Source organism: Gambusia affinis, linkage group LG11, assembly GCF_019740435.1.
Source record: "Gambusia affinis linkage group LG11, SWU_Gaff_1.0, whole genome shotgun sequence".
Classification (NCBI taxonomy): Eukaryota; Metazoa; Chordata; class Actinopteri; order Cyprinodontiformes; family Poeciliidae; genus Gambusia; species Gambusia affinis.
In genome coordinates, this window is record NC_057878.1 from 11,568,275 (window position 1) to 11,596,049 (window position 27,775).

At 36.3% G+C, this 27,775-nt stretch overlaps 1 protein-coding gene across 4 annotated transcripts in view; it reads right to left on the reverse strand.

The window, feature by feature from the left end:
* Window positions 1–27,532, reverse strand: part of uxs1 (UDP-glucuronate decarboxylase 1) — a 33,705-nt gene extending 6,173 nt beyond the window's left edge. Inside the window, exons 1-12 of one of the 4 annotated variants that reach the window (XM_044131898.1) lie at window positions 27,437–27,532; window positions 26,774–26,957; window positions 23,497–23,524; window positions 22,781–22,829; window positions 19,780–19,823; window positions 18,844–18,904; window positions 15,454–15,634; window positions 13,033–13,137; window positions 10,996–11,055; window positions 4,443–4,564; window positions 1,500–1,619; window positions 1,231–1,274 (exon numbers count right to left, since the gene is read on the reverse strand). In XM_044131898.1, coding sequence (XP_043987833.1) covers window positions 1,231–1,274; window positions 1,500–1,619; window positions 4,443–4,564; window positions 10,996–11,055; window positions 13,033–13,137; window positions 15,454–15,634; window positions 18,844–18,904; window positions 19,780–19,823; window positions 22,781–22,829; window positions 23,497–23,524; window positions 26,774–26,864 — 905 coding nt within the window. In that variant the 5' untranslated portion in view covers window positions 26,865–26,957; window positions 27,437–27,532. Of the gene's footprint in view, window positions 1–1,230; window positions 1,275–1,499; window positions 1,620–4,442; window positions 4,565–10,995; window positions 11,056–13,032; window positions 13,138–15,453; window positions 15,635–18,843; window positions 18,905–19,779; window positions 19,824–22,780; window positions 22,830–23,496; window positions 23,525–26,773 lie in introns of all 4 variants that reach the window. The other 3 variants (XM_044131895.1, XM_044131896.1, XM_044131897.1) reach the window with 3 other exon arrangements.
* Window positions 27,533–27,775: the final 243 nt, after the last annotated feature.

Sequence of the window (27,775 nt, forward strand, 5' to 3'; positions counted from 1 at the left end):
AGCTTATCAATGATTTATGACTAGGACCTGTTATTAAGTCAAACACACCCATAAACACTAAACCTTGCACATTTCTGTGAGCTTACTGACGGTAAAAGGTTGATTGGTTGAGCTACTCTTTTCTTGTTGACTGCCTCGGGTCAAAGTCAAATCTCAAGTTTTTAGAGCACTCGTCTAAGTAAGTCTTAAATATTTGTTTTTGCAGCTTTAGTTAGATACTAACTCAAACACTCAAGACTGCAACTCTGTTTTGGAAATGCCATGAGAACGTGCAAACTAAAGGCTGGAATCCACACAAAAACACACACAAAGGAATTGGGCCTTTCAAAAGGACCTTTTTCATCAGCCAGACATTTTCCCTTGAGGTATAAATGAAACATCAACTGTTTTTTCCAAGCCATCAGAGCAAAACGAACATGAACATATTTAAGACAAATAGAGCAACACACAACAACTGAGAGCAGATGATCTTTTTCTCTATGTAGCAAACTTATAACATGCATGCATTTTCTAAGCCATTCCGATTGGACGCTAGAAATGTCCAATTATAATTACAGTTTTGTAATGTAGAAATCTTTTTATATCGAACAAATAAAACAAAACTCCAGAAATTTCCCCATTTTACGCTTGACAAGTTTAACTGGACGGTTTTTTTTTGTTTGTTTTTATGTGAGGTCAGGGGAACATGATATTGATTTACCAAAAGGCTTCAAGCTTTTTTTTTTTTAATTAATTAATAATTTTTTTATAAAATGCATGAATATAAAAGTTCACCAAACACTGTAGACACAAACGTCACACAGGGCAGCAGGTACATGGTGCGATGAGATAGGAAGACTTCAAACGCTCCGTGTCTCTGATCTCTCTCTGTCAAATTGTTGAAATTAATCTTCTCATCCTTCACAAACAAACCGATAGCTACTGTTTGAGCCTGGAAAATATTGATATTTCTGACTCAGACCTGAAGCTGTTTCAGTCTGACTCACACCGATTATAAATTCCTTCAAGAAATCCAGTGAACAACATAACGGTATGTCCTATTTAATCTATACATCAAAAGGGGGAAAAAAAAACAAAACTGTTTTACACTAGTGAATCTTTAGGGAACAAAACCACCAAATACAATGTAAAAAAAAAAAACTAACAATGGCTGGTAAAAATCTTTAAACTTTGATACTAAACTGTTTAATATTTGGGATTAAAATGCAAAAGAAATGGTAAATTTCCTACCTTACATATTGGAAGGCTCTAGTTTGGGATCCAGTACCGTACACCTAAAAGAACATAAATTAGTAGTATTACTATTTGTCGATAAAAACACATCTCAGAAAAATAACCCATCCGCATTTGCTACGTTATAGAAGTTTCTGTTTAGGAGGCTGCAAGCTCAACAATCCATATCAATCACCAAGTGAAAAAACTAAAATCCTGTCAGAGAAATCCATTTATCACAGGAAAGAATTGAAAGGCGATGAAGTAAAAAGCTCAAAAATACATACAGTGAGAGGTTCTCCTTGTAGCGCCTGAAGGATGAAATTACTGACGACTCGTCCGTCATTCATGTGCATCCTGGAACCAAACGTGTTGAAGATTCTTGCCACTCTCACCTCCACACCTTCCTGCAAATACAAAGGAAGGGGAGTTATGGTGCTCAAGCTTTTACATTTCCCTCAGTCTTATTCATCTAATCTGAAGGAACCAAGAGGCTTAGAGAAAATATTGCATTGCATCAACAAGTACTGACTAAAATAGGGTTAACTTTATTCTTTCATTCCAGGGGGGAAAAAATATAGTTTGTGCTTCAAACTGTCGTGATTTATGCAGCCTATTACAAAGAAGTGATCTCCAAGAAACAGTAGTCTTCAAAGGTCCAAATATACATAGAGAGATAGAGATGGACATTGATAGATTGATATATATCATGTCGTGACTATGTTATCTTTGGTCGGGTGAACAAAATCCTGTCTAAGATCAGTACCACCACTGGGAGATGTTTATACTGCGGAGCAGAACCCGGCGTCGTCGTTTCTCCCTGCATCCAGTGGGTGGGACAGGTTGCTACAATATATAGCAGCCACACAGGCACACCTGCTAGATGGAAACAAACACTCCCAGTACAACACTTTCATTCTATTGGCTGAGAGGTTGCCAGGTGACTGTGCCAAAAGGCATTTCCAAAAGCGAGCAGAGAGTCCAAGCAGAGGCTAAGTGTGAGCGTGATAAGTGTTGAGTACAAGCACACCAGAGGACAGACATGGTGCCCTGCTTTCAAAATAAAAATGTAATCAAAAGTATTAAACGTTCTGCGAACAAAAGACATGAAATCCTGCTTTTCCCCCAGTTTTATGCTCACAAGCTACAAATAGCTACCTTTCACCAAAGAAGCAATTATGAGAACAATCCCATTCATAAAAATAAAAGCATATTATGTATATCACATAAAATGAATGCATTGGACAAGTAGGAGAAATCTAATTTAACAATTTATGTTTTGGTGAATATCTAAAACCTTACCTACTACAAGTAGTAAATTAATGCGAGCTCCTTCGTGATGGATAACGATTATAAAAACTCTGCTTTTATAATCTGTGGCCTTCTCAAATTCAGCCTCATGCATCAAGAAAAAACGCTCTGAATGCAAAGTGGAGCCCTATTTGGGAATAATGCATGAATAAAAACATGAAAATTATGTAGATCGTTCTCTTGAAAATCTAGATCGTAAAATTCATAATACCTGACTTGTAAACAAATTCAACACGTTGACGATCAAGGGCACGGTAAATAGAATACGCTGAGGAAGTACTGACAAGTGTTTGTGAGGACACATTGAGTGTAAATGATGATCTTTGTCATTAAAGCCAACTTCAGCCGAGGCTCAAGCAACTAGCAGCTGCAGTTTCTCTGTTAGAGAAAATGCTAAAGAAGAAAATGTTCAAAGTCCATAAAAAAAACTAAAAACTAAACAATCACGGGCTTGTCCACCTCTTCTTTATATTTAATGTAAAAAATTGCTTGCTCAATCAAATTATTTTAAGGAGTTTAGATATTCCAACCCTAACAATGCCACGGTTTTATGCGCCAGCAAAAAGTTTAGGAAAGAAAATAACATTTATAATAGAGAAGCAACATTTCTTTTCAGACAATATAATAAAACAACAGTGTCTAAGAAACCTATTCAAACCTTAGGGCACTTTCTCACTGCAGTCAAACTAAACATTTGTTTTGAGCCACAAAAATAACAAGTTATGTTTACAAAAAAAAGAGCTACTACAGGGACTTTATTTTGTTAAGAAATTTAATTTAAGAACATGTTTTGTACATGTTTTCATTCAATTTATATAAAAAAAAAATACCAAAAAAAGCTGAACAAATAACAATCGTCTTAGTCCAGGACACAAATAAAAAAAATTACCTTTATATGTTAAAATTTTGCTCAATTTTTGGTGGTATATTTTTCCCAAAGTTTTTGAGAGCCTAAATAGGTCTAAAGAACAACATGTAGCTGTACTGATGCAAGTTGGAGATTTCTGACCCAGCGACATTCAGTCAGGCAGCTTAGATCACCTGTCATCATGTAAGGTCCACAATGTTAAGAAAATATCAAATTTATTCATATCTTTGTGATGGAAGAATGTTCGCAGAGATGCACAACTAAATAGTAGCGTCAGTAGCTTTCAGCAAAACCATCAATAATCACAATCTATAACAGGGATAATAAATTGTAATCATTAAAAAGTGAATATGTATTATCATTTCTAATAACAATACAATCAAATAAGCCGTGTAAGTTGAGCTGTTTCAGCCTTCGCTCCATCTTCCTGTTTTGAATGTTAATGACTTTTGATTATATGACTAGACGGTAGATGTGACGTGTGATATTCTTGTCCATCCTCACAGCCCAACTGTCAGCTGGGATTTTTTGAGGGCAGCTGTTTCCGAGAATTTTTCTAGCAGGTGTGAAAAAAAATAATGAGCAGCTGAGGAGAAGCAGGAGACGGGAATAGATAAATAAATACCACCTGCCTGAAGGAAAGGCAAAAGGAGTCGGTCATATCTGATCATGAAAGGCTGCTGTCACTCAGGTCATTATCAAAAAGGCTCTACATAACTCAAATAATTACAAGCCTCACTGAAGGTTGTGCATCATAATTTTCCATGAGTTCATAACTGATTCAATCTCAAAACAACTAATGCCGTCGCTCAGAAGCTTCTGAATTCAACACACCACTGTTGCACATTTTACAATTAATTTATTGACAACTTTCCAGAATGTTTTCAATTTCCAATCATACTCCACAAGTCCACAAAAAATAAAGACAATTTCAACCATATCCATAGATGACACTTTATCCTCCAGCGTCAAGAGCTGACAGTTTCTGACCATAAATAATAGCCTGACTTAAAAAAAACAAAACAAAAAGAGCCAACATGAGTTGCGATACCTGCTTCATATAGGCGTAGCACATGGTCTCTGCTACACGTTTCCCCTCGTCATAGCAGGCTCGAGGACCAATTGGGTTCACATGGCCCCAGTACTCCTCATTTTGGGGATGCACCTCTGGATCTGGGGGAAAAAAATTAGGACAAGTTTTTAGATCTTTTTAGTTTAAACAAATTCTCCATTAAATTTTTGATTTCTACAGAAAAACATGTTTACTCAACATATACTGAAAATTTAAAGTGTTTAAAGATCAACTAAAAGAACCTCGGAGGAATTAAACTTTGAATGTAGACTGAAATACTGATATAAGCAATTAAAATGATTTTTTTCGTCTGAATGCTAATTGCATCCAACATCAAGATCCTCAAACTGCTCCTGTCATCAGTCTGAAGATATAATTTATTCCTGACTACAAAAAAAAGAAAGCACAACACAACAGATACACAGGAATAAATTGAATACAAGGTTGTTAGATTGGTGTGTTGTACCTTGTGTTGTCATGCAAGTTGTTGCATCCCTCCCCTATAACTCCCTTACCTGAGAGGTTCCCACTTTTTTTTCCCAAAGTGCTAATCCCCTCTCAACTCACTTCCTACTATGGGAGGTTTACACCGAACCAGATATCTACCCCTGGGCTACTTAGATCCCTAAGCCTGCAGAGTTAAAACCCACCTCATAATTCATAGAGAATCCATTTTGCTGGTTTATCAGAGAAGACTCGCCAGGACCTCTACCAGAATACATCTGAATATCTCATCCCCCTTCCTTCTATGAATTAAGAACACCATGATCCAAATTATTATTCAAGTGATATTTTCTCAGATTTTCTTAAATGGTCAATGCAAATGATGGTCAGTATAATTTTCAAATTTTACTGAACAAAGCTCCCAGAAAAAAACTGTATTTTTTTCAAAAATAAAAACCTCAAAATGCACTGTTCCAAATTATTATGCACATCAGATTTTCTAACCATTTTATGGATTATAAAGAACTGCAAACAGTCATTCTTTGAATGTGCAGCATTAAGTGGTCACATGTACTAAAATCAAAAGTTATTTTAATCAATAACAGACAGAGTTACATGTTAACACAGGAACCTTCTTTGGTATCACAGCACAATTCTTGATCCATTGAACTTGTGAGTTTGTGGAAAGTTTCTGATTGAATTTCTTTGCAGGATGTCAGAAAACTTTCCCAGAGCTGCTGGTTTGATATGAACTGCATCCACCCTCAGATCTTCAGCTTGAGGAAATTCTTCTCAATAGTGTTGAGGTCAGAGGTCAGAGGAGGATGGTGACCACACCATGAGTTTCTCCCCTTTCATACCCATAGCAGCCAATAACACAGTGGTTTTCCTTGCAGCATTCATTGTCATGATGAAGATCATTTTGCTACTGAAGGTTCAGCTCTTCTTTTTGAACCATGAAAGAAAGTGATCAGTCAGAAAGTCCAAATACTTTGCTGAAGTCATTTTCACACCTTCATGGACTCTGAAGGGGCCGACCAATGATTCTCTCCCCATGATTTCAGCCCAAAGCATGACTCCACCACCTCCTTGCTGACGTCACAGCCGTGTTGGGACGTGGTGGCCATCCACCACCAATCCACTACTGCGTCCATCTGAACCATCCAGGGCTGCACAGCAGTCATCAGTGAACAAGTCTGTTTGAAAATTAATCTTCATGTATGGTTGGGTCCACTGCGACCGGTTCTGCTTGTGAGCTCAGGTTAGGGGCCCAATAGTAGATTGATGTACCACAAGTCTCTGGAGGATCCTCCACCTTGAGGTTCCAGAGACACCAGCAGCTTCAAATAACTGTTTGGTGTTTTGTAAGGGCATTTTAACAGCTGCTCTCTTAATCTGATGAATTTGTCTAACAGAAACCTTCCTCATTATGTCTTTATCTGTACAAACTCATCTTTGTTCTGAATCTCTTCACAGTACGATAACACTTCAGTTTTCCTTAAATATCTAATGTTTTCATATCTTGTCATACTGCACTACACTATCTGATGATTTTCATCAGCAGAGATCCTTTCTCTTTCCCATTATGCTTTAAACCTGTGGCCTGCTTAATAACATGGAACATCCTTCTTAAGTAGATTTTCTTTAATTGAGCTCACCAGACAAACTAATCAAGCCAGCTCTCTGAAATTAATTATAGTGATTCAAAGAGCCCTGACACACAATACCATCTATGAATTTAATAGCACAACACAAAAATGTAATCTTTATAAATTTAAATCCAATTTGAATAATAATTTGGAACACAGTGTAATCAGCAATCAGCAAAGTTTCACAGATCATACTCAATAGATGGCTGCTCTCTTCTTCTTTACATCTGGCTCTTGGAACCGACCCAGGTGATGATTTAGTGACTCATAAGGAGCCCCAGGTATGTTGTTTAAATTCTTTTTTTGCTAAGAAAAATTTATGAAAGATTCAGATCTTTCATAAATTCGTGAACCATGTACAGACTGTTTTACTACCATTGAAGAGATTACAGTGGCAATAATCGAATGTGCACACTTAATTAGTAAAGCTTAGAAAGGGTCAGTACAGCTTGATTCAAAAGCACAGAAAATTTAAAATCTTACTAACCTAACATATTTATTCTTGATGCTGCATCTAAAAAAAATTTAAAAAATCTGAGAGAAGGTTGTAAGATCCAGCTTTTCATGTGCACTGACCTTGTGGTTGCACTGTAGCAGTAAATCAAGCTTACTTGATTATACTGCCTGGGTTTGAGGTGTGTCTGCTGGCATCAACACAGTCATTCTGGGTGACCAGCTCTGTTAAAGCATCTGGATACTGAGAGGTGATTTGTGAGGTTCAAGTTCCTCATAACTGACATAAGAACAACGTTGCCACCAGGGCATAAATTACTTTTCACATTTACTCTATGTGCATTTTATCTCTTGCTTCTATACTTTGCAGCTGGGGTTACTCCTCGTCTTTTTTTCTGTCTGCTTTGTTTATGTGCGCTCACTGTGACAGCTGGCTGTGGGTTAACGCCCGTCCAACTCTGCTGCTGATTGGTTTATGATAACTACTTTACTCTTCCTCAGCCAATTGGCAGCACATATGCAATTCTTCTCACTCCCCTCAACTCCTGGTCAGATAAGGATAGCTTTGATTTTCTATGTTCTGCAGATCAGCACATAGAAGATCCTTATTTTCACAAGTAAAACAACGCAATGATGGAAAAGTAATTTGTTAGATTACTTGTTACTGAAGAAGGCAACGCTGTTAGTAACAGTTTATTTTCTGCCATTATTCCCATCACTGGTCAGAGCAGATCTTCTGGAAACAAAAGGTTTGAAGAACTGCAGGCCAGTTCTTTTCGTTCTCCACCACTGGCTTGACTGGATACTTGGAAACTCCTTGGAAAGCAAGAAATTCAAACTACTCTTCATCTTTGGCTTGAGGACTCGAACACTTTCTGAAGGAGAACAGTCAGACTACAACAGCTTCTTCTCCTTTACTGATCAGAGGACTTGAAGACTGTCTTGGATGGAAGAAGCAACAGCTTCAAAAGTTTTATTTATTTATTTATTTTTCACAACTTGCTCAACTAGATTCTTTTAATGCTTGTAATTTGGAAAAAATAAAATTTGTACACCACAATCAAACACAGGTTTCTACTTCAGATGATTTCTCAACTTAGCAAAAAAAAATAAATAAAAAAAAAAAAAAATCATAATTAATTTAACTGAAACTTATTTAATTTAATGTCTAGTCACTTAGCATGTCTGATTCAACAAGAAGGAAATTATAGTTCAATTTAATCATGGTTGTACTGCAAAGTATACCTCTATAAAGAAAAACAACACTTATCACCTCAGCTACTGCCAAAGCTGTTAGGCAAACATTACAGCATATCCTTGGCCTTCAGGCCTTACATTACCTTTATGGCTTATTTATGCGTTTTATAATTATACTATATATGTGCATAATTCAAATGAAAGACAAAAAAGGCATAATTTTAATATGATTTCTGAATTCAAACCTCTAAGAATTTCTTAGCATTCCTCTTCTTTACCTGGAGATATTTTCCCACTTTGCTTCACAAAAATGTACCAAGAATCTCTTGTCCAGAGCAGTTTCAGGTAATCGCACAGATTTCTGATGGATTTAGGAAATTACTCTGTCTAGGCCATTTGAACATTTTCTCCTCGTGAAGTCATTCTTTTGTTGGCTTGGATGTTTTAACTGGACCCACTGTGATGCAAAAAAATAGGATCTCATCTTTTTTTTTGTTTTTTTTTTTTTTGTTTCTCTAGCAGACTCCTAAATGGCTAAGGACAAAAACCATTGGTATTTTGACCTGTTCCTAACCCCCATTTGTCTGAAACAAAATTAAGGGCAGATATTAATGTTATATTTCACTGAGGGTATAATGTTCTTTTAGTAATGTTCAGTGTTGATTAGTCTTTGTGTTGTGACCCGACGTTCAGGTGTTTTTATGATTTTAGAAGAGTTGCCTGTACCGGCATTTTTATGATACCTCTATGTGTGATAATTTTTGGAGAATACTGCATCAATAATGTAACGGTTGAGTATAAAAGCCTCTCCACTTGCATCAGCTCACATGTTTCGCCATGTTTAGGGTGAAAATGAACATCCCAGCTGCAATAACTTAACATTTAAGCTATTGTAGCTCACTTTATTAATCAGCTTTGATAACAAGCATGACAGAAAAAAATGAAGAACCACTGCGATAGGAGCAGAACGCTGCAAGAGACCTCCATCTCTGAAAAGCCAATGACAAAAACATCCACACAGAATGACTTCTGCACTGTCCCTGTTCCAAGCAGCCTTGCCTTGTCGCAACGGCCCTGTGCGAAAATTTTAGGGGATTTTAGCCAGGCTTGTTTTTGTTTTTTTTTTTTTCCATACGTTCAGCCTTCATGTATTGAAACCCATCTGGAGTTGAATTGGATAAGAGAGGTTAGGGGTGGAAAACCTTTGAAACAATTTTTCACAGTCTCATTTTTGTGCAAGTTTTACAAGGTGTGAAGACATTTTAGTAAACCAATTAATACAACACACAAGCATCTTTTTATAACCACTCGGTAGGCAAACATCCAGTACATAGATGGCACCTGGAAACTGCAGTTTAATGCTGAAAGCCAAAAAGAGTCACAAAAGACGGTCCAAAATCTAAATGGGACAATAATCAGAAACAAGCCCTTATTTCAAGTTCATTATCTTTCAAGGAAAATGTTAAAGCCTTTGCTTTAATTAAATTAAACTACTTGTCCTGTGTTGCAGGTTTGTCAGATTTTTTTAACAAAAGGTGATTCATGTATGTTAAAACTGGACATCGACAGATCAGCAGATAACCCTCTTAGGTGCACAATGGCTTCTGACAGAGCTGCTAACTTTCACATAATTGACACAGGACACCATTTAGCTTTTTCACCTGCTGTCACAACATTCGTTCTTTAAATAAGCTGAACTGGCAAATGTCTTGGTGTGAAAGAAGAAGACTGACAGCACACAGACAAAGGAGATGAAGCATGTAGTCGATCCGTCTGAAAACAGATTACAGCCTCATTGTCGGACTTTCTGAAGCCTCATCCATCCATCCATCCATCCATTTTCTACCACCCTTTTCCCTAATGGGGTCAGGAGGGCTGCTGCTGCCTATCTCCAGCTAACGATGCGGGTGAGAGGTGGCGGTCACCCTGGACAGGTCGCCAGTCTGTCACAGGGCAACACAAAGAGAAACAGGACACACAACCATGCACACACACACACACACAGAGATACCTAGGGAGAATTTAGAGAGACCAATTAACCTGACAGTCATGTTTTTGGTCTGTGGGAGGAAGCCGGAGTGAACCCACCATGCACAGGGAGGACATGCAAACTCCATGCAGAAAGACCCCGGGCCGGGAATCGAACCCAGGACCTTCTTGCTGCAGCTCTACCAACTGCGCCACTGTGCAGCCCTTTCTGAAACCTCAACTTCAGATTTGTGCATTAAGAGCATTTGATACAAGATGTAACAAATCCACGACAAATCTAATTAAAAAAATAAATAAAAATAAAAATCATTGATGACTCCTTTAGAAAACAGCATCCTAACCAGCAAGGTTAGGAGGTTCGAGGCCAGTCTTGATTTTTTTTTTTTTCCTGGTCTGTATTCAGCCTTGGTCTCAGAAGAACCAGCCTTGACTACTAGCCTGATACAATAAATCTATTTTTTTTCTAAATCTACTATATGAGTATTGTGCAATATAAGCAGAGGGATTTTGTTTAGAAATTCTGTGTTAATTTAAGACTGCATTCAATAAATTTAATATTAGTTTACTATAGAAATGACTGGTTTAGTACCATGACGTAGTTTTGTGCAATCGGGGTTCTTGCAGGTTTTGGTAAATATAAGACTTTACATAGCAGCTTCTTTGTCTGTCAAAATGCTAATATACTCAAATATCCTCGCTGTGTTTCCTTAACCTTAGTGAATAAATTACATGCCTCCACAATCTTCCAGCATCCACTCTAAAATGTAAAACCAGCTCTGGTTCAGTTTGATCTTTTGTACCTCCATAAACTTCAGATGTAGAGGCCAGCAGAAGTCTTGCACCCACTCGTTTTGCCAACCCTAAAAGACAAAGCAGCAAAAAGAAAACACACAACTTGAAATGTTAGGTAACACTACACTATATTAAATACAAAACAACACAGTGTAGAAAATGTCATCCAAAATCAGAATTCAGACAGCCAAATGTTTTGAGTTAACTCATTCGTGCCAACGAAACCTTGTCTTGCGCTAAGGGAAGTTGTTTTTACAGAAGTCATTTCATCATTCAACTAAAGTCTTCAAGTATTTTTTCTCTCTCTCTTATTCTGAACAGTAAAACCATTGGGGTTTGTTTTAGATATAATTTGAGTGCGGTTAAAGACAAAAGTTGGTGAATAAACAGCTACTGATCGTTTAAGCAATATTTGGTCATTTTATTAAGCGATTAATGACATGAACAGAAATTGATAAAAGAAAAATTGTTCTGTGGTTTTTAATAATGATTTCAATAAGTATGGTTGATAACTTTTCCACTACTGCTCTCTCTAGTTGTTCACAAAAAAACCACTAGAACAAGATCTTTTGAGATGTTCCTCCTCCTGAATCAACATTGGTTGCTTGTAAGGCTTCATTGGTGTTACCTTTGGATTCTCTGACAGGTTAGTAAAGGTTTCATTTTTCCAAATAGACCAATGCAGAGCCAACGTACTCATGAATCATTGCAGCAATTTTTTTTCAGGTTCTGTTCTAGTCTTATTTTTATAGGAAATGTTTCTATGCCTGAATTAACCTTGTAAATGAGCCAAAAGCAGTTTTACTTAAATAAAAAGTATGACTCATAGCAATCTATATTTATGAAGTATGAATAAATTCTCTGCTCTCATACTGACAAAAAGTCAAATGGCACAGGATGTGTCCGAATGGCTCTCGTGTTGCTTCTGGCTGCACGATTCAGCCTTAAAACATCTGAAACATCCACAGGGCTGCTCAGACTCACTTTTGAAATCTGTTATTGTTCTAAATTTGAACAATAACAGATGCTACTGCAACAATCAACATTGATTGTTGTAGTTGACAATCAGTGATTGAGTTTGAGCAATGATTTGCTTTTTTCTAAATACTTTGATTCAGAGGTTTCCAAAATGAAATCTACTAATTAAAGTGCTTCAGCTATTTTAATTTCCTACACAAAAATGCCCCACTGCAATATTGATTTTAGTATAGCTTTTAAGCATTGCAGTTAGAAATGAAATTTTCACTCAATATTTGGATTAACCATATCTACAGCATAAAGAAATAGCTAGCAAAAAGAGCATAAAGGATAAATATAGACTGGCTATATCAAATATATATATATATTCACTATGTATATAGGCCATACATTCACTGTGCAACCTTGAGGTTTCAGAGGACACATTTTGAAGATATTGCAGGCTTTCAGCATCAAAGAAAATGTTGGAGTGTTTAGAAACAAGAACTCTTATCTTTTGAAGATTGTCTCTCTCAAATAAACTAAAAACAAATAAATAAAAAAAACTAGTTAAGTCTGTTTTCCGTAATGTAATGTAGGTGTGGTAAAACAGTTTCAAAGGTGCTTTTCAGAGATGAGTCAGAGTAGAAGTGTGATGAAGAGGAGAATGATGGTAGTGGGGAAAAAAAGAGGCTGAGAAAACATGATGGACTCAATGACTTACTGGCTGATGCTAGTTGATATTCACCTTGAGCAAAAAATTTAACCAAATCTATTTAACAAACAGGTTTAATACACTTATGTAGTGAATATCCGTAATTTCACCACAATTTTCACCACGATTGTATGGATTTTATTGTAATCCATACAATCCCCGCCCAGAAGAAAATCTTTTGGAACCACTGGCTTATGTAATTGAAAAGTTAGATTTGGTCGATGTCAGAAACTGCCGGTTTAAATGTTTGTAAAAATGTTAACTTCAAAATTCAAATCTAGAAATGCCAAAAAAAAAAAGGGACAGAAATCTTTAATTGTCCAAAATTATGATGAGCTTTAAAAACTGAAGTCAAACAAACAATGTTACTCACCAAGCATGTTCAGAGTACCAATTGTGTTCGTCTTCAGTGTTTTGATGGGATTGTACATGTAGTTAGGAGGGGAGGCTGGAGATGCTAGATGGTAGATCTGGTCCACTGCGAAAGACCAGGAGATACAGTTAATCATCTGACGTTACACTAATAGAAACCTCTTTTTTTATATAAAAACTGGAAAACAGTGGCTTGGCAGTAATATTTTGAGGTCTGCATTTCAAATCAAGAGCAAGGGGAAATTAGAATAACAGGAAAACATTTCTGAAATGCTTATTTAATAGAAGCCAAGGTGCTGTTAAAAATATCATTCATATCCAATGCTGAAGAAAAATCTTTGGAACAGTGACGTCTCTACTAACTGAATTTAATTATCTATGTGCATTATCCTTTTTTTAGAGGGGTTGATGCCAATTGCTAAGAATAAAAAACCTTTTCTTATTCTTTTCTTCATAAAGGAAAAAAGAAAAGGCACGTTTTTATAAAAAAAACTTGCTTTTTTATGAACAAAAAGGCGAGTTTAATAATAAATGAAACAGCCTCTTTATTTAGTTCTTCTCCCTCAACATTTAATCTGTTCTCTAATGAAAGTTTCTGATTTGACATTTTAAAGTGATTCACAATCATTTCTCCACTGCTAGTCCCTGCATAAGTTTTACACCAAAAGGACACAAAGAACTATTATAAGAACAGCAGGAAACTTGTTTGATATATATATATATATATATATATATATATATATATATTTTTTTTTTTCCTGAACTACAAGTAAATTTAACTTAAATCAGCTGGGATATTTTATTCATCATGTCTGAGTGATAGTTTCCACATAAAAACATTGCATCATTTATACGGTATGCATTGAATTATTCAAAGAGCGGTAGTCCGAGGTCTTCTCATCATAAACCTGAGTGAATCCTGGGAGACATTTCAAGGTGCCCAACCCATCCGAGCCAAAAAAAACCCCACCAACTATTTATCATAGCAAACTTTCACACAGTTGGCTGTGTTGTATGTCCTTTTTTTTAGTCCTTACTGACACTGATCATTACACAGCAGCCAAAAAAAACAAAGCTGTTTTCAAAAACAACAGCTGATTTAATCGAAGATACTTCTGAACTCGGGCAATTTGAAGAGTGGACTTGAAAAGTCCAATCTGCTTCAGCCAGACTGGAAACGGATTGGGTTGTGATGTGATGTAAATGACAGGCTTAAATGTAAACTTTGTGTATGCATTTCGCTGTATCTGTAAGCTACATTTATTTCTTTTACTAAACAGTCTGTGGCCTTTTAAATTTCATTTCATTACCCTGTAAAGGTTTGCTGCCTGGACAAGTTACACTGCAGCTGTAATGTAAGGGTGTTTTGATATCAGATGCAAGATATGATTCTGTGTGCTTGCAAAAGGCAACATCTCTCTTTCCTCTCTTATATTTTTACAGATCATTGATCAGAAACGGTTAACATCCACATTACTTAGGTAAATGTCATAATTCCATATAGAACGTTTAAGTGTAGAGAATACATTTCAGTGCAGTCGAGGTCCGGCTGATCTAGAGACTTTTAAAGTGAGCCTGCTTTATCCATTCCATGATGCTTGTTTTTTCCGTGTATTCTGGATAAGTCTCCCAGAGAAACCCCAAATTGTGTTCAAATATCTTCAATATGAGCCCAACGTTCTCTCTCAAAAATCTGTTTGGATGTTAAAGTACAACTGGGAGTCTATGGAGGCTCAATCTTGCCAGGAAATGGAAACTGCAGAAATCCCACTGTCACTTTCTGCAGTGAAGTGAGTTTTATTTAGACATGGAAGGAGAGGCTGCAGATCAAGAGAAAAAAAAAACAAAAAAACACTGGATATCCTACACTGAATACTTTCATGAAATGGTACAAAGAACATGCATCAGTTCGTAAAAATGGCTCAAAAATTGACATAAGAGATCAAATGAATGTAATGATTATAATCTCATATCAATTTGCACATTAAGATGGCTTCTATGGAGCATTTTGACAAAGCAGAGAGTTATTTACTGTGAAAGGAGGGTCACTGATGAATAGTAATGGTGACTATTTTCATAACAGAAGTAAACAGATGGAAAATTACCTAGAAATCAGTAGAGAAATTATACAAGGTTTTGAGGGTTTCAAGTTAAATGTTTTCATCAAGAAAAAAAAAATACATTAGGTGTACAAAATTACAGTAGTCAGACAACACTATGTAATTAAATGTCAATGAATAGTACATTAGATTACTATTGATTAGATTCAATCGCTGCCTTTCACTGATTAGACATTTTTCGGCGCTCTCCAGAAAGTTTGGAAAACTCGAGTATTTGGCTTCATAGACGACGCTGAGAGGAAAGTACTGAGCAAAAGGTAGAGTCAAGTCAAATACATCATGACATGCCCGAGTTTTCTCACCCTCTATGTAAAGCGGCTCCACCACATCATGATTGATGAGTTCAAAATTTTCATGACCGATCCAGTGCTCCACATTTCGTTTTCTCCCTGTGAAGAAGTTGTCGACCACGGTCAACTCGTGGCCATCCATCATCAGTTTGTCAGTCAGATGGGAACCCACGAACCCAGCCCCTCCTGTGATCTAGACAAGGAATAACCATAGGGATACGTCTCTTATCATCAGCCAATTCAATTAAGAAAGCGCAAAAACGCAAGCTATATTAACCAAAAAAAGGAATAAAACAAACATGAAATTTAAGATCAATAATTTTCTGACAAAACAAAACAGCTGCAGAATTTTACCTTCAACAATTTGGAAGATATAATCTTTTTGAATTAAAAGAATATATCAAAATAAAGTAGCCCATTAGTCCTAAAGAAATGTTTATTGTTAAATTTTTCTACCATCTAGGATAAATCAGTTCTGTCTGTCTAAACAATTATACAGGACTCGGTATTTTCCTTTTGTATTTTCGAATATCCATTCGCATAAAAATATAGACACAGGTGACTAAAAGATATATTATGCTTCTGAAGATTAGAAATTTTAAAAGAGCGCATGCAGCATGTCGTACCTACTAAAGCCAGTGGACCAGTCAAAGTCGTTCAAAGAAACAGCAGTGCTGAAAGTTTTTCATCTGTACATTGCTTTTACTGAACATTGTTCCTATTATTTTGAAAACTACTTTTCGTTTTCTGTCCACAAACTCCCCCTTTCTTTGATGTACAGTTTCCATGGTAACTGATATAAACCTGGTGGTTCAGAAGCTTTTTGCAAAATGCAAGTTTTGCTTTTAATGAATGTCTCCATATGTCTTTTACCTGTTTGCTACTGTATTGCCCAACATGGAAATAGAATAACTTCACATTTTTTTCTAAATAACTTTAGTAATACATGAGAAATATATTTTCCTCTGAAAAGAAACACATTTTTCTTGATATTTTTGTTTTTCATATTATAGTTAGCCAGGTTATTTGATCATTAGCAGAAAGCCTAAAACTGCATGTGGTGAACAGGAGAAAACATCAGTTTCCCTTTGACTCAAAACCTTTCTGACTGAATCCACTTGAAAGAGGCAGCCTTTGAAAGGCAGCCTCTGTCAAGGTCAGAAAAACAGGACATGTTGCAAACATTCACATTCCCTACTGAAAGGTCAGACAGGATGTGTTCCTTATCCCTTCATTTTGGGTAAATATAAAAATGACCTGGTGGCCTTGTTCTACACAGCATCAGCGGGTTGAGCTCAGAGATATTGTCCAGAAGGATCAAATCTAATAAAAGCTGCTCCTATTTTGAGTCCTTTGAACACTTTCACACATTTCATCTTTACATTTGATCAGTATTTACGGTTTGTTTCTGTCTATGTTATTGATGTCCAAACATATTCTCTTTGCTATCAAAGTCTCACACCCCCAAATTATGTTGTTAAATGTGCAAGATGTTTATCAGTTCAGTGTCATATCTTTCATTCAGGAGAGATATGTTTTTTTTAAATTATTATTCTGAAGAAGGTTTATGCTGTAACTTTAAACCTCTAACTCTAAATCTTTACTTTTTGACTTAAATGTCAACCTTTTTTGGAGAAAAAGGTTGACTGGATGACACTTGTCAGAAGATTTTTTTCCCCTCATGAAATTTGTAATAAATAAATAAAAATCTCTTAAATTATTGTTTAATCGTCCTCAAAAAATAAAGATTTAATTAAACAAACAATAAAATAATAAAAAATAGAACACACTGATGTCACACCGTTTTAAACCTCATTGACAAATAAAGTTAAATAGATATCAAGGCTCTTTGGACAGTTTTACCAAACTCACGAGAAAAGTTATATATTTACACTAAATTTTTAATTTTGTTAGTCACCATAGTAGTGATAATTATACTGAAAAAAAGTGAATATTTTTGGGAAATTTTGAATTTCTAAGAAAAACATTTGAGTTAGAACCACAATGATGGACAGCAATTTCTTCCTCAGAGGCTTTAATTGGACGTAAAAACAATAAAACTGTTACAGGACGCTTCATAGATCTGCCTCAGAATGGCTCGAAGGCAAAACAGATCTCCTTCAATGAACTAATCAGCCATTGCTTTACTACCACCAACAGATATAGTGCGTATTGTTACAAAACAATCTTCTGATGGAAAAACCTGCATTCAGGTGGATGTCAGTTTAAAGCCTATTCATGCGGTCACTGCGTTCTGAGAGTCAAAATGTTTTGCTTTCATGTGTGAATCACCCCTCTGGTGCTTTTTAGTCGCATCCTGCAATGAATATCTCATCCAGGCTGACCAAGTAACACATACATCTCACTTTATATGTGGCATAAGCCCCAAGTGTTGCAGCCACATTAACAAACTGACTTAAACAGCTGCGGCACTTTAATGTGACCTCTGACTGACTGCTCAGAGGATCAGTCTGCACTTTTTTTTCTGCCCTGCTTTGACATGTCAGTGGAGTTTCACAGAAGACCAAGAGCTGTTTATTAGTTTATAGACTGTTTGGGACACTTGTGTGATGAGTTTTTTTTCATGATATACATCACTACCAGGCTGAAGGCTAAACTTTGAGCCAGCTGTAATGGGGTGATTAACGCATTTAGGTGCTCTGCCACAAGCCTTCAAAGCATGTTAGGCACATTATAATACGCTAAATTTCACATTTATGTCATTTCAAAGACTGGGAGCGACCCAAATGTTTGGGACTGCTTTTAAGTGTGAAATTTTACTTTTGCATTTGTTCCAATAGTAACACAAACGCATATTTGCAAAAAGAATGCAATTATTTTGCAACAAAACATATTGTCGTCATGTTTCAAATTAAATTTGAATAATGTTGGTGAATCATATGACTCCCCATGACTAGGCCCCAGATAATGGGTTTTTTTTATTTATATATACATATATATATTTCTGCCTCAACAATGAAATTTCATTTAAAAATATCACATCTGCTGTTCACTTCTTTACCTTCAAAGCTTTTTATGCAGCTTAAATAACTGACACCAAATGTATTTCAGCAAAAACAGCTTGAGTGAAGAGTACTAACAACTAAAACTTTGTAACATTGTGCAGGTCTACTGCTAATAAAGTATGTGCTACTGTCAAACTTCTATTTGAAAGGAAGCATCAAGCATCCAAACATCAATGTATGGCATGTCATGGCACCTCAGGAAGCACAGATTAATTCTTATGTGTAGAGTTTAAATGTGAGCAGGATCAAAGTGAGACTGTGCTTACGGTTTGTTGGAGTTTGCCAATAACAATCTAGAGATGTGACCTCAATAAAAGCAAAAAGAAAGTATTTGAAAGTGAAATAGCACATGTGTAATTGATGTTTCTCCACTCACCAAAATCCTTTTTCGATCTTTTTCTGAGAGAAATTTCACCGGTGGATATTTCTGTGAAAAGCTGGAAGAAAAGACCAGGTTTTTAATTACACAACATCTAAAGAAACCCAAAAGGAGAACAACAGAGCAAACAACAACATAATTACAATTCAAAGTGGTGTTCAGAAAATAAATCATAGATTAAAGAGATAAGTGAAGAAATGCAAAGGTTATTTTTTTTCCCTCTCCTCCTTTGCACTTTGGAGACAAGCACATATCAACAGGGAGCTCCTAAATACAACGCCAATTATTTTTAATCCACATTCTCTTCTTTCATTTACATTCACCACAAAGATGCAGTGAATGTAAACCAAGACGCTAAGGAAACACAAATATGTGTGTGCTTTATTGTGACACAATAAACAACGTGGTCAAAATTAAAAATGAGAAAAAACAACAATAATGATCTATATCTCTCATCAGCATTCATGGCAAACATGCTTTAGGAACCTGTAAAAGTGCAAGAGCTGATCAGCAGCAGCTGCACGACTACAGAAAAGCAGCATCTTCAATCTTTGCTAAGCTTGTACCCACACTGCCGCAAAACCAAGCCTCATACATTGTACATAGTATTTCAAAGGGTCACCTCGTTTTGTGATTAACTGCATAGAGCTGGGACGAAGGCTTTACTACGTAAATAATTGCTTCAGCATTCCTAATAACGCAGGCATCATTCAAATTCAAGACATCAAAGATTAACATATCTTTTTATCACAGGCAAAGGATGACCTCTGATTCGAGTCAGTTTCAGTCGATCATTTCTGTCACTGGTCCCTGTCAACGTCATTCTAAGCCACACGCAAGGTTAAGAAAACACTGTCTGTTTTTAATTAAACTGAAACGGATTTGCTGAAAAGCTTTGAGTAAGACTAGCTTTGTTTAAATAGAGATCCACACCTCTGTTCCAGGTCACGAATCTTCTCTCTCAAAGGAGCCACAGCCTAAAGAAAGTTGGAAAGCAAGAAATGCATCAGTTCTCAGCGCAGAACACAAATTACACTGATTCCATTGGGTGTGAAAGTTACCACAACAGGATGCTAATGCAGGTTTATGAAAATAGTCCCCAATTTTTATGTTAATTTACTCCTTTGACTGGGAGAATGTGATCAGACAGACTACCGTTACATACATACATCTTCTGCATTATTTTTCCTCAGAATTCAAACAGTATTTCAGCTCTTTGTTCAATCACACCGAACAAGTCAGTTATGGATTCGCTTTAATTTGTGGACAGAAAATGGCAAATCCAATACATTTTATTTTTACAAGTGCAAAAATACTATTAGCCTTACTTGAGAAAGTCAAGAAGTGACTGTAAAATAAACAGAATTGCATCAGAACTGGCAGCAGTGAAAAAGCAGGAAACTGTATGACTTATTATCCAAGTTTTCATATTTGCAATAAATACAAAAATGGGAACAGCAGTGCCTTAATGATTACTCAGCTCAAGTTTGATTATTCTAGATTAATTTTTTTTTAAAAACAACTAAAAACTTAATTATTCTTTTAATTTAGAGCAGTCAAGAATCTATGACATGACTGTTTGAGACTAGGTTTTTTTGTCAAAATATTCTCACAATGCTTCCGAATTATTCACATATTCGCTGTCACCATTTCTTTTTTTTCATATCAACTAAACAAAACGGTGTCATACAAGAATTTTTAATTGGTGAGGCTTTTTCAAGGCTTTTATAACCAAAATATTTGATAAAATGGGAGAGAATGGGCTAGAAATTTTTCTAAAATTCAAATCAGACAAATGGCATCAGTTATCCATAAGTGTCTTCAGCATGGTAAAATTACCATCTGCTGTTTTCTATCTGGCATTTCACAACAGGTTAAAACAAAAAATAGATAATCAAGTTTCTGAAATGTTTCTTTTTTTTTCTTCCATACTTTAATTTAACTTCAGTGAAAATATTTCCAACCTGTTAATTGATGCTGTCTGGGACTGGCAGACACCCTCATTGGCGTTTAATTTAAATGCTCAAACATGTAGTTAAATCTGTTTGCATACATTTCTCTTGCAATTACAGAGGTGTTGAGTCATCGTTAGTTTGTGTGTTTGTATTTCTAAATAATGCCGAAGCTGCATTGCATACATCACAGGCAGATATGAGATATTATTTCAAAGGCAAGCTAACTCTTTAAAGTTCTAAGGTCAGCGTGATAAAGTAATTACTCCTGTTAAATATGATGCGAGAGTAGGTCAGAAATAAAACTGTGTTCACCACAGTGTGAAAAACCGCCAGAGAATCTTGGGTAACAGTTTCAATCAAAGCTTCAAAGAATTACTAATAAATTACTAATCAATCCAAGGGATGCATCCAAAATCCAAAACTAAAAATGTATATTCCAGCTTACGGAGGGCCAGTGTTCACTGCGATTACTATCAACAACTGGCTGGCTGATTTTATTGCATCACTTCATGTCACTCTCAACTCGTCTGTGCAGTTGCAGCTGGCTTTTTGAGAATAATAGTTCATCTGTGTCATCCAGTCGTCAGCATTTTTATTTTTTTTTTTCCCCCACCAGGGGGTCCTTTTTGTGGGCTCTAGTGTCCCTTTTATCATAGTAGGCTGGCAGGAAAGGGGGAAGGAGAGGGGGGAAGACATGCGGCAAATGTTGTCGGGTCCGGGAATCGAACCCGCGACGGCCGCATCGAGGACTGAAGGCCTCCAAACGTGGGGCGCGCTACCCTCTACGCCACCGGAGCACGCCCCCAGTCGTCAGCATTTTACTGACAATCTGGTTTTTGTTTACCTGCAATAAACTTGTGGAAAATTTTAAATACAAACTCACTCTAATGAAAGCTTCAAATTGTTAGTATTTTGTTCCTGCAAACTTCTAAGTAATAATTTGTGTTTAATAAATAAAGCATACAACAAAAAGCCCGGATACTACGGATATGTGTTGGGTTATTCCAGAGTTCTGCATCCTGCTGCTCCGGAGTCACAAGTGGCACCTTTAGCTAAATAAAGATAAAGAACTAGCTGATGTTTTTAAAAGTAGATGTGATAACAAATGTGCTTGTCTTTTTCATTGAATTCAACTTCACAACAGAACAACACTTAAAGTAAAAGCAACATGTTCTTAGATCTATTTTTTCTGTCATCGGGTTTTAGCCGCACCAGGTGGTAGAAACGGGGCTTTTGAGTTTTTTACATCTTTTTCTACAAATAAAGATCCAATAAAAGAAAACGTATCCATTGTTTTTGCAAACGTTTCACTTGTCTTCATTTTAAAACTTAAAAACGTAAATTAAATGGTAGCTTTTGAAAAAGGATAAATTTACTTCAGCAGATATTTATCAAAAATTATACATTTTTTGTTTTTCAAAGGGCATGTAACCTTACTGGCTGTAAATGGGTTTTATTTAGACTAACTCAGGATAAAAATAAAAGTAGAAAGTTTAACCTCTAAGTGCTATGTGTGAGGTCGCCTGCGAAAGGATAAAAATGCTCTTCAGCCACAGATGTGAGCCTGTGGCTTCGCTCAGAGCAAAGTGATTGCTGCAGCGCTACAGCGGATGACATTAATTTAGCTGATGAAAACAAGCCGATGCTGCATCCACTCCAGATGTAGCCGAGGCTTTTTGATGATGTCGGCCACAATATTCACTAACAGGCTTCGCTCTGTGGGTTTTTAGGTTTCTTCTTCAAATTTAGGCAAATGTAGAATGCTTCATCCGTGTGTGTGTGGTTTTTTTTTTTAAAGAGAATAGAAAGTATAAAAAGAAAAAAACTTTTTCCTCACAAATCAAATACTTTCTGAGCTTTATCGACTTATTTTGTTGTTGTAGCACTGCAACCTTTTACCTTTCTTCTAAGACGTTTTAAACTGTGTTACTTTAAAACCATCAAAGTACAACAAATCGCAAAGATTTTGCCAAACTTACTTCATCAATTTTCTGCTCAATCTTCACATCTCCATTTTCTTGTATCGACCTATTCCGCAAGAAAATGATAAGGCAAACAGATAAGGAAAGAAAATACTGAGACATGAGCAAGTTTTTCCTACATGAGATAAGAACAACATCCATCATGCCAAGACCATTTTGTCACCATGGAGACTTGTAAATACAAGGCTGTTACATAACATATACAGCAGGAAATCTATAGTGACTTTAAATTCTTTCTCCCTATTATTCTGCATATAATTACCAACAATGATAATACAGAAAGTTCCTGTCAAAAAGCCTGTTGTGTTTTTAACCCATAAAGGTTCAGAAACTGGGAAATAAGATTTTAAAATCAGTCTGTATTGTAGTCTAACATTTAGCCAGAACGACAAAGGAAGACAGAGTTTAGTTGCTTGTGTAATCTAGAAAGTGCACTGATCAAGAAAATGTGCCGTTTTAAGTTTACCAGTGAATATTTTTTGCTAAATTCACAGTGAAAAACAAAGAACAGAGGAAGAAGCAAAAGCTTTTCTTAGTTGTCGACATCAAAAACCATCAATTACATGTGACTTAAATAAGAGAACAAATAAAACTGAAGGGGGACTTAAAATTAAACTTGATGTAAAAAAAATCAATGATAAACTGGTTTTGAAACATGCGACATACATATTTTACATCAAGTAGAAGTGTGATAGAAAAATGACTACTTTTACCTCATGTTTGTATATGTTCCCCAAACAGCTGGAAGAGAAAAGAAAGGACACGTTGTGATAAAACTTAATGGAGATAACACAATACATCTCAGGAAAAGCCTTTTAGGAGTAGCAGTGATTTAAGACAGAACATCAGAAAGGAGGAAAGCTTAGAGAGAAAAATTGGTTCAGTTGATTTTTTCTCATCTAATGTGACAGCATTGTGCATATAGTGAATACACACCTAAGTGGTTGGCTCCAACTATTGGTAGGATCTTCAATCTAACAATCATACCTGCCAATAACCTTTAAACCAGTTTTTTTTTTTTTTCTTAAAGCTGCCACTAAACATATTTTTAGTTTTCAAAAAAATACACCAACCAATCCACAATAAAACTAAATGAAATAAAACATTGAAGTTTTAAATGTTTTTTTTTTTTTTAAAACATAAAAGCATGTTAACAAGAACAAGAACAGTAAGAGATGCAAGCTATTCATATAAATTTGACAGTTAAACCAGAAATGAACAAGTTGCTACAGTGTAAAGCTGTATAAGTACCACTCTATGAAAAAGGGGCAAAAATCCTCAATTTTTTGTTTAGCCATGTAAATTGCAGTACATTAGCAACGTATGAATTTCCCAGTGCAAAGGTACAAAGAATCATTTCATGGGGACCTTGCCTTATTTATTTATTTACTTATTTATTTTTACATACTTTGCCGTTTTTGGAAAAAGTACAAAAAGTACATATTTTATACTAATCCTAACTGATGTATAGCTTTTCAATGTTGTGACCCAGACTTGATCTCATGCTAAACAAAGGTAGGAGTGTGTATCCAGCCCCAACATGTATGTTATCGTTCAACGAAGCAGTTTTCAGTCCTGGTCGTCAAGACCCACTGCCCTTCATGTCACCCATTTATTTAGGTCAAGTGTGTAGAGGCAGGGAAATGCATAAAACATGTAGGGCAGTGGTCCACTGCTCTAACATAGACACGCAGCTCAATAAATTAAGATGTCAGTAAAAGTTCATTAACGTCAGACTCATAAGATTGAAAGATCAGAAGAGTTTATTTAAATTTGTTTTGATGATTATGACTTGCAGCTGAAGAAAACCCAAAATTCACTCAAGAAATGCCATGTTGTTTTCTACGCAAACGCAGGAAAAACTGCTGGCCCAGCAGACATTTACTGACGTCCTCCACAATTCCTATCAGCCGTCTTTCAGGAAGTTTTGAAGCGTGTCTTACTTCCCTCAGCTGATAACCTATCCTAATTTCATTTTCCAGAAGAATTTGGCGCCTAGCCCGGTAAAACCAGCTCATTGTTCTACACTTTGCTTGGTACAAAAGGGTCTGGTATTGAGAAACAAATGCTTCCTGGAGGCATAGTCTCTGTCGAACTTTTAAACTCTCCCTAGTCTCCATTGGCCCTGCGACAGACTGGCGACCTGTCCAGGGTGACCCCGCCTCTCGCCTGGAACGCAGCTGGAGAGGAACCAGCAACCCTCCCGACCCCATTAGGGACAAGGGTGAACAGAAAATGGATGGATGGATGGATAGTCTCTATAGTTTGCTTGTGACGTATGTAATGTACCAGCTTCACAATAAGAAACTGAATGGAAATCGCCTGCACTGTAAACAACCATCCTCCACTTCAGAGAGACAAATGTCGATCCGAACGAGGCGGCTACAAACTCACGTGACCTAAATCTCATTGAGAATCTATGGGATGTTGTCAAAGGGAAGGTCAGCCACTCTAAACCCAACAATTCAGACAAGCTGAGAGCTACTTTAAGCCAACTTAAGCAGATCCACAGTCTATTTACCTCTATGCCTACTGAAAATTAATTTCAGTAGGTTGCTGTTTTTGTAAACATCTTTAATAACATACCATTTTACATTCTAAATTAATACAATATTACTACAATATTGAAATAAATCAGCTTTGCAATGATTTTCTAATTTTTTTAGCTGTATCTTTATATTAGATAATTTTACAAATGTTTGTTTAGTTTTCATGATTGAGAAATTAAATAAAAGAGTTAAAGAAAAATCCAGGTCTGGATAAGTGGGGCATGTTTTTTACAGAAGCTCCTTTAAAAGAAGTAATGATAACATATTTATCTTTTGTTCGTTCAAGCAATCACCTGACAGCACTGTCAGGTTTGTGTTGATGTGTTAACACAGCGCCGCCTTCCAGAATGTTCCCACAGGTTAGTACACAGCTGCTGATGTTATAAATAAAATATCACGAGCATAATGTGGGAAATTACTCCCTGGCTTTGTTAAGAATACAAATAGAAGCAGCCCTAGGATGAATGATTGACCTGATGACAGGTTATGTAGGTCATATCTGATTTGTCCAGTCACTTAAATTGATTTGAAGATGGTTTGTTTTGTGAACAAAGAAATACCGCTCATCCAATTGCAAATATTTAATCAGACCAACAAAACCTATGATCTATAATTACACCAAAGAGTCTTAATTTATTTTAAAATTATGAGTGGCATGAGCCAACTAAATACTGGGTATCCCAGGACTTACCAACCAGGTATTAAAGCATAGCATTATCATTTTAAACAATAAACAGCATAAAAGCAACAAATATTCAATGTAATAAGCACTTAAAAACTATTCAACTAATTGGGTGTTTAGTCTTCAATTTTGTTTAAGTTAGTATATCATTTGAAATCACAATAAATACATATTACAGATACCCAAAATAAACATTATGTTGTATATTTTTTTGCATCAGTAAGAATAATTGCTACCTTTCTGTTTATAATAAATTAGTTAGATAATTTTCATTTTTGTTTTAAAAGGTTAGTAAAAATATTCTGATACAGTAAAACCGGGGGTGTTTTTAGATACTGATCCATGCCTGACATACAGTACTAGTAAAAAACCCAACCCGTTTTATTTAGACCCAACGTCAACACCAAGCTCTAATTCAGCAGTTAAACAATCGGTTATTTCAGCATTACCACTGTGAATTTCTCTTCTATTAAATAAATTACGACTCAGGAACGTAGAAACTATTGCCAGGAAACCATACTGAAACCCATTCTTTCCTACCTGTAATTTTTTTATTATTATTTTGTCTAAATGGGAACCATTCAGGCTTTATAATCTACATCCCGGGTGCTGCCACTACACGGAGTTGCGGCAGGCTGTTGCGTTGTTGAAAGTTTCCACAGCAGTGTCAATGTGTAGTTGAAAAATAACCATAAAGAGATATTTGTTTAAGATTATAATGCTTGACAAATTACAAGAGTATCAAATCAATGTACTCACAGGCAATGTACGCGATCAAAGCGAGAGCAAAAAGTAGCTTCATCATTCTTCTGTTTAAGCCTGAAAGCAGCCAGAAGACCCGCTTCATCATCCGATCCAAGCAACAGATCCAGGAAACCAGTTGGCCACCCGTTCAAGTCCAGCTAGTGCATTTTGGGTCGATTTTGTTTTCATCTGATGATTTCTGGGTTAATATAAATGCTGGGTGTCACTTAAAATGTAAATAGCTCCTGGAGAGGACAGGCTTTCTAGCTGCTCCTGCAACGTCAACACCAAGCAGTTTACGTGGCTAGCAGCGTAATGTATACAGGTAGCAAACAGTTAGCTGTCAGGTGGCAAGGCACGCTGTGGAGTGATGACAATCATACCTATGTCAATGCTTATTTAACAGAGTTAACATTTATTCCCTTATGGAAAACGGTTTATTATAGATGATCATATAACCCGAACAAATGCGTCAGTATTGTCAAGACGAACTGCGGTATGAAAACAGTACGAACCCAAATGGTTAGCCGTTAGCTTCACATTAGCCGCGTCTGGCTAGCATACTACTTAAACTCGCCGCCTGTTTTCTTACGTTCACTTCAGAAAACAACGCCAAATTTAGTCTCAAATTCGGACTTGGGTGCAAAAACACAACCGCCTCTCATTTAAACGTCCCACCCGTGTAAACATGACGGAGTCGCTCCACTCAGCTGGGCCGAGAAATAACTGATGAGCGATTATTCATCGCTCGATTTATCAACCTGTATGACGTTCGTTTCATTTTACACAACTCAAACAATAAACCTTTTGTTTCAGTGTCACGCTACTAAGAATTTACCTTGCTTAGCGTCAACAGTTTCACACATCCCTAAACATTAAGGCAGTCGTTTCAAATTTCCAGAAACAGATTGATATTTGTGAATACAGATGCTTTTTGTACCAGTTTGATGTTCCCATTTCAGCCAGTGTGGTCTGTTCAGAGCTTTAATGGTTTTTCATTATAAGTTATTGACATCA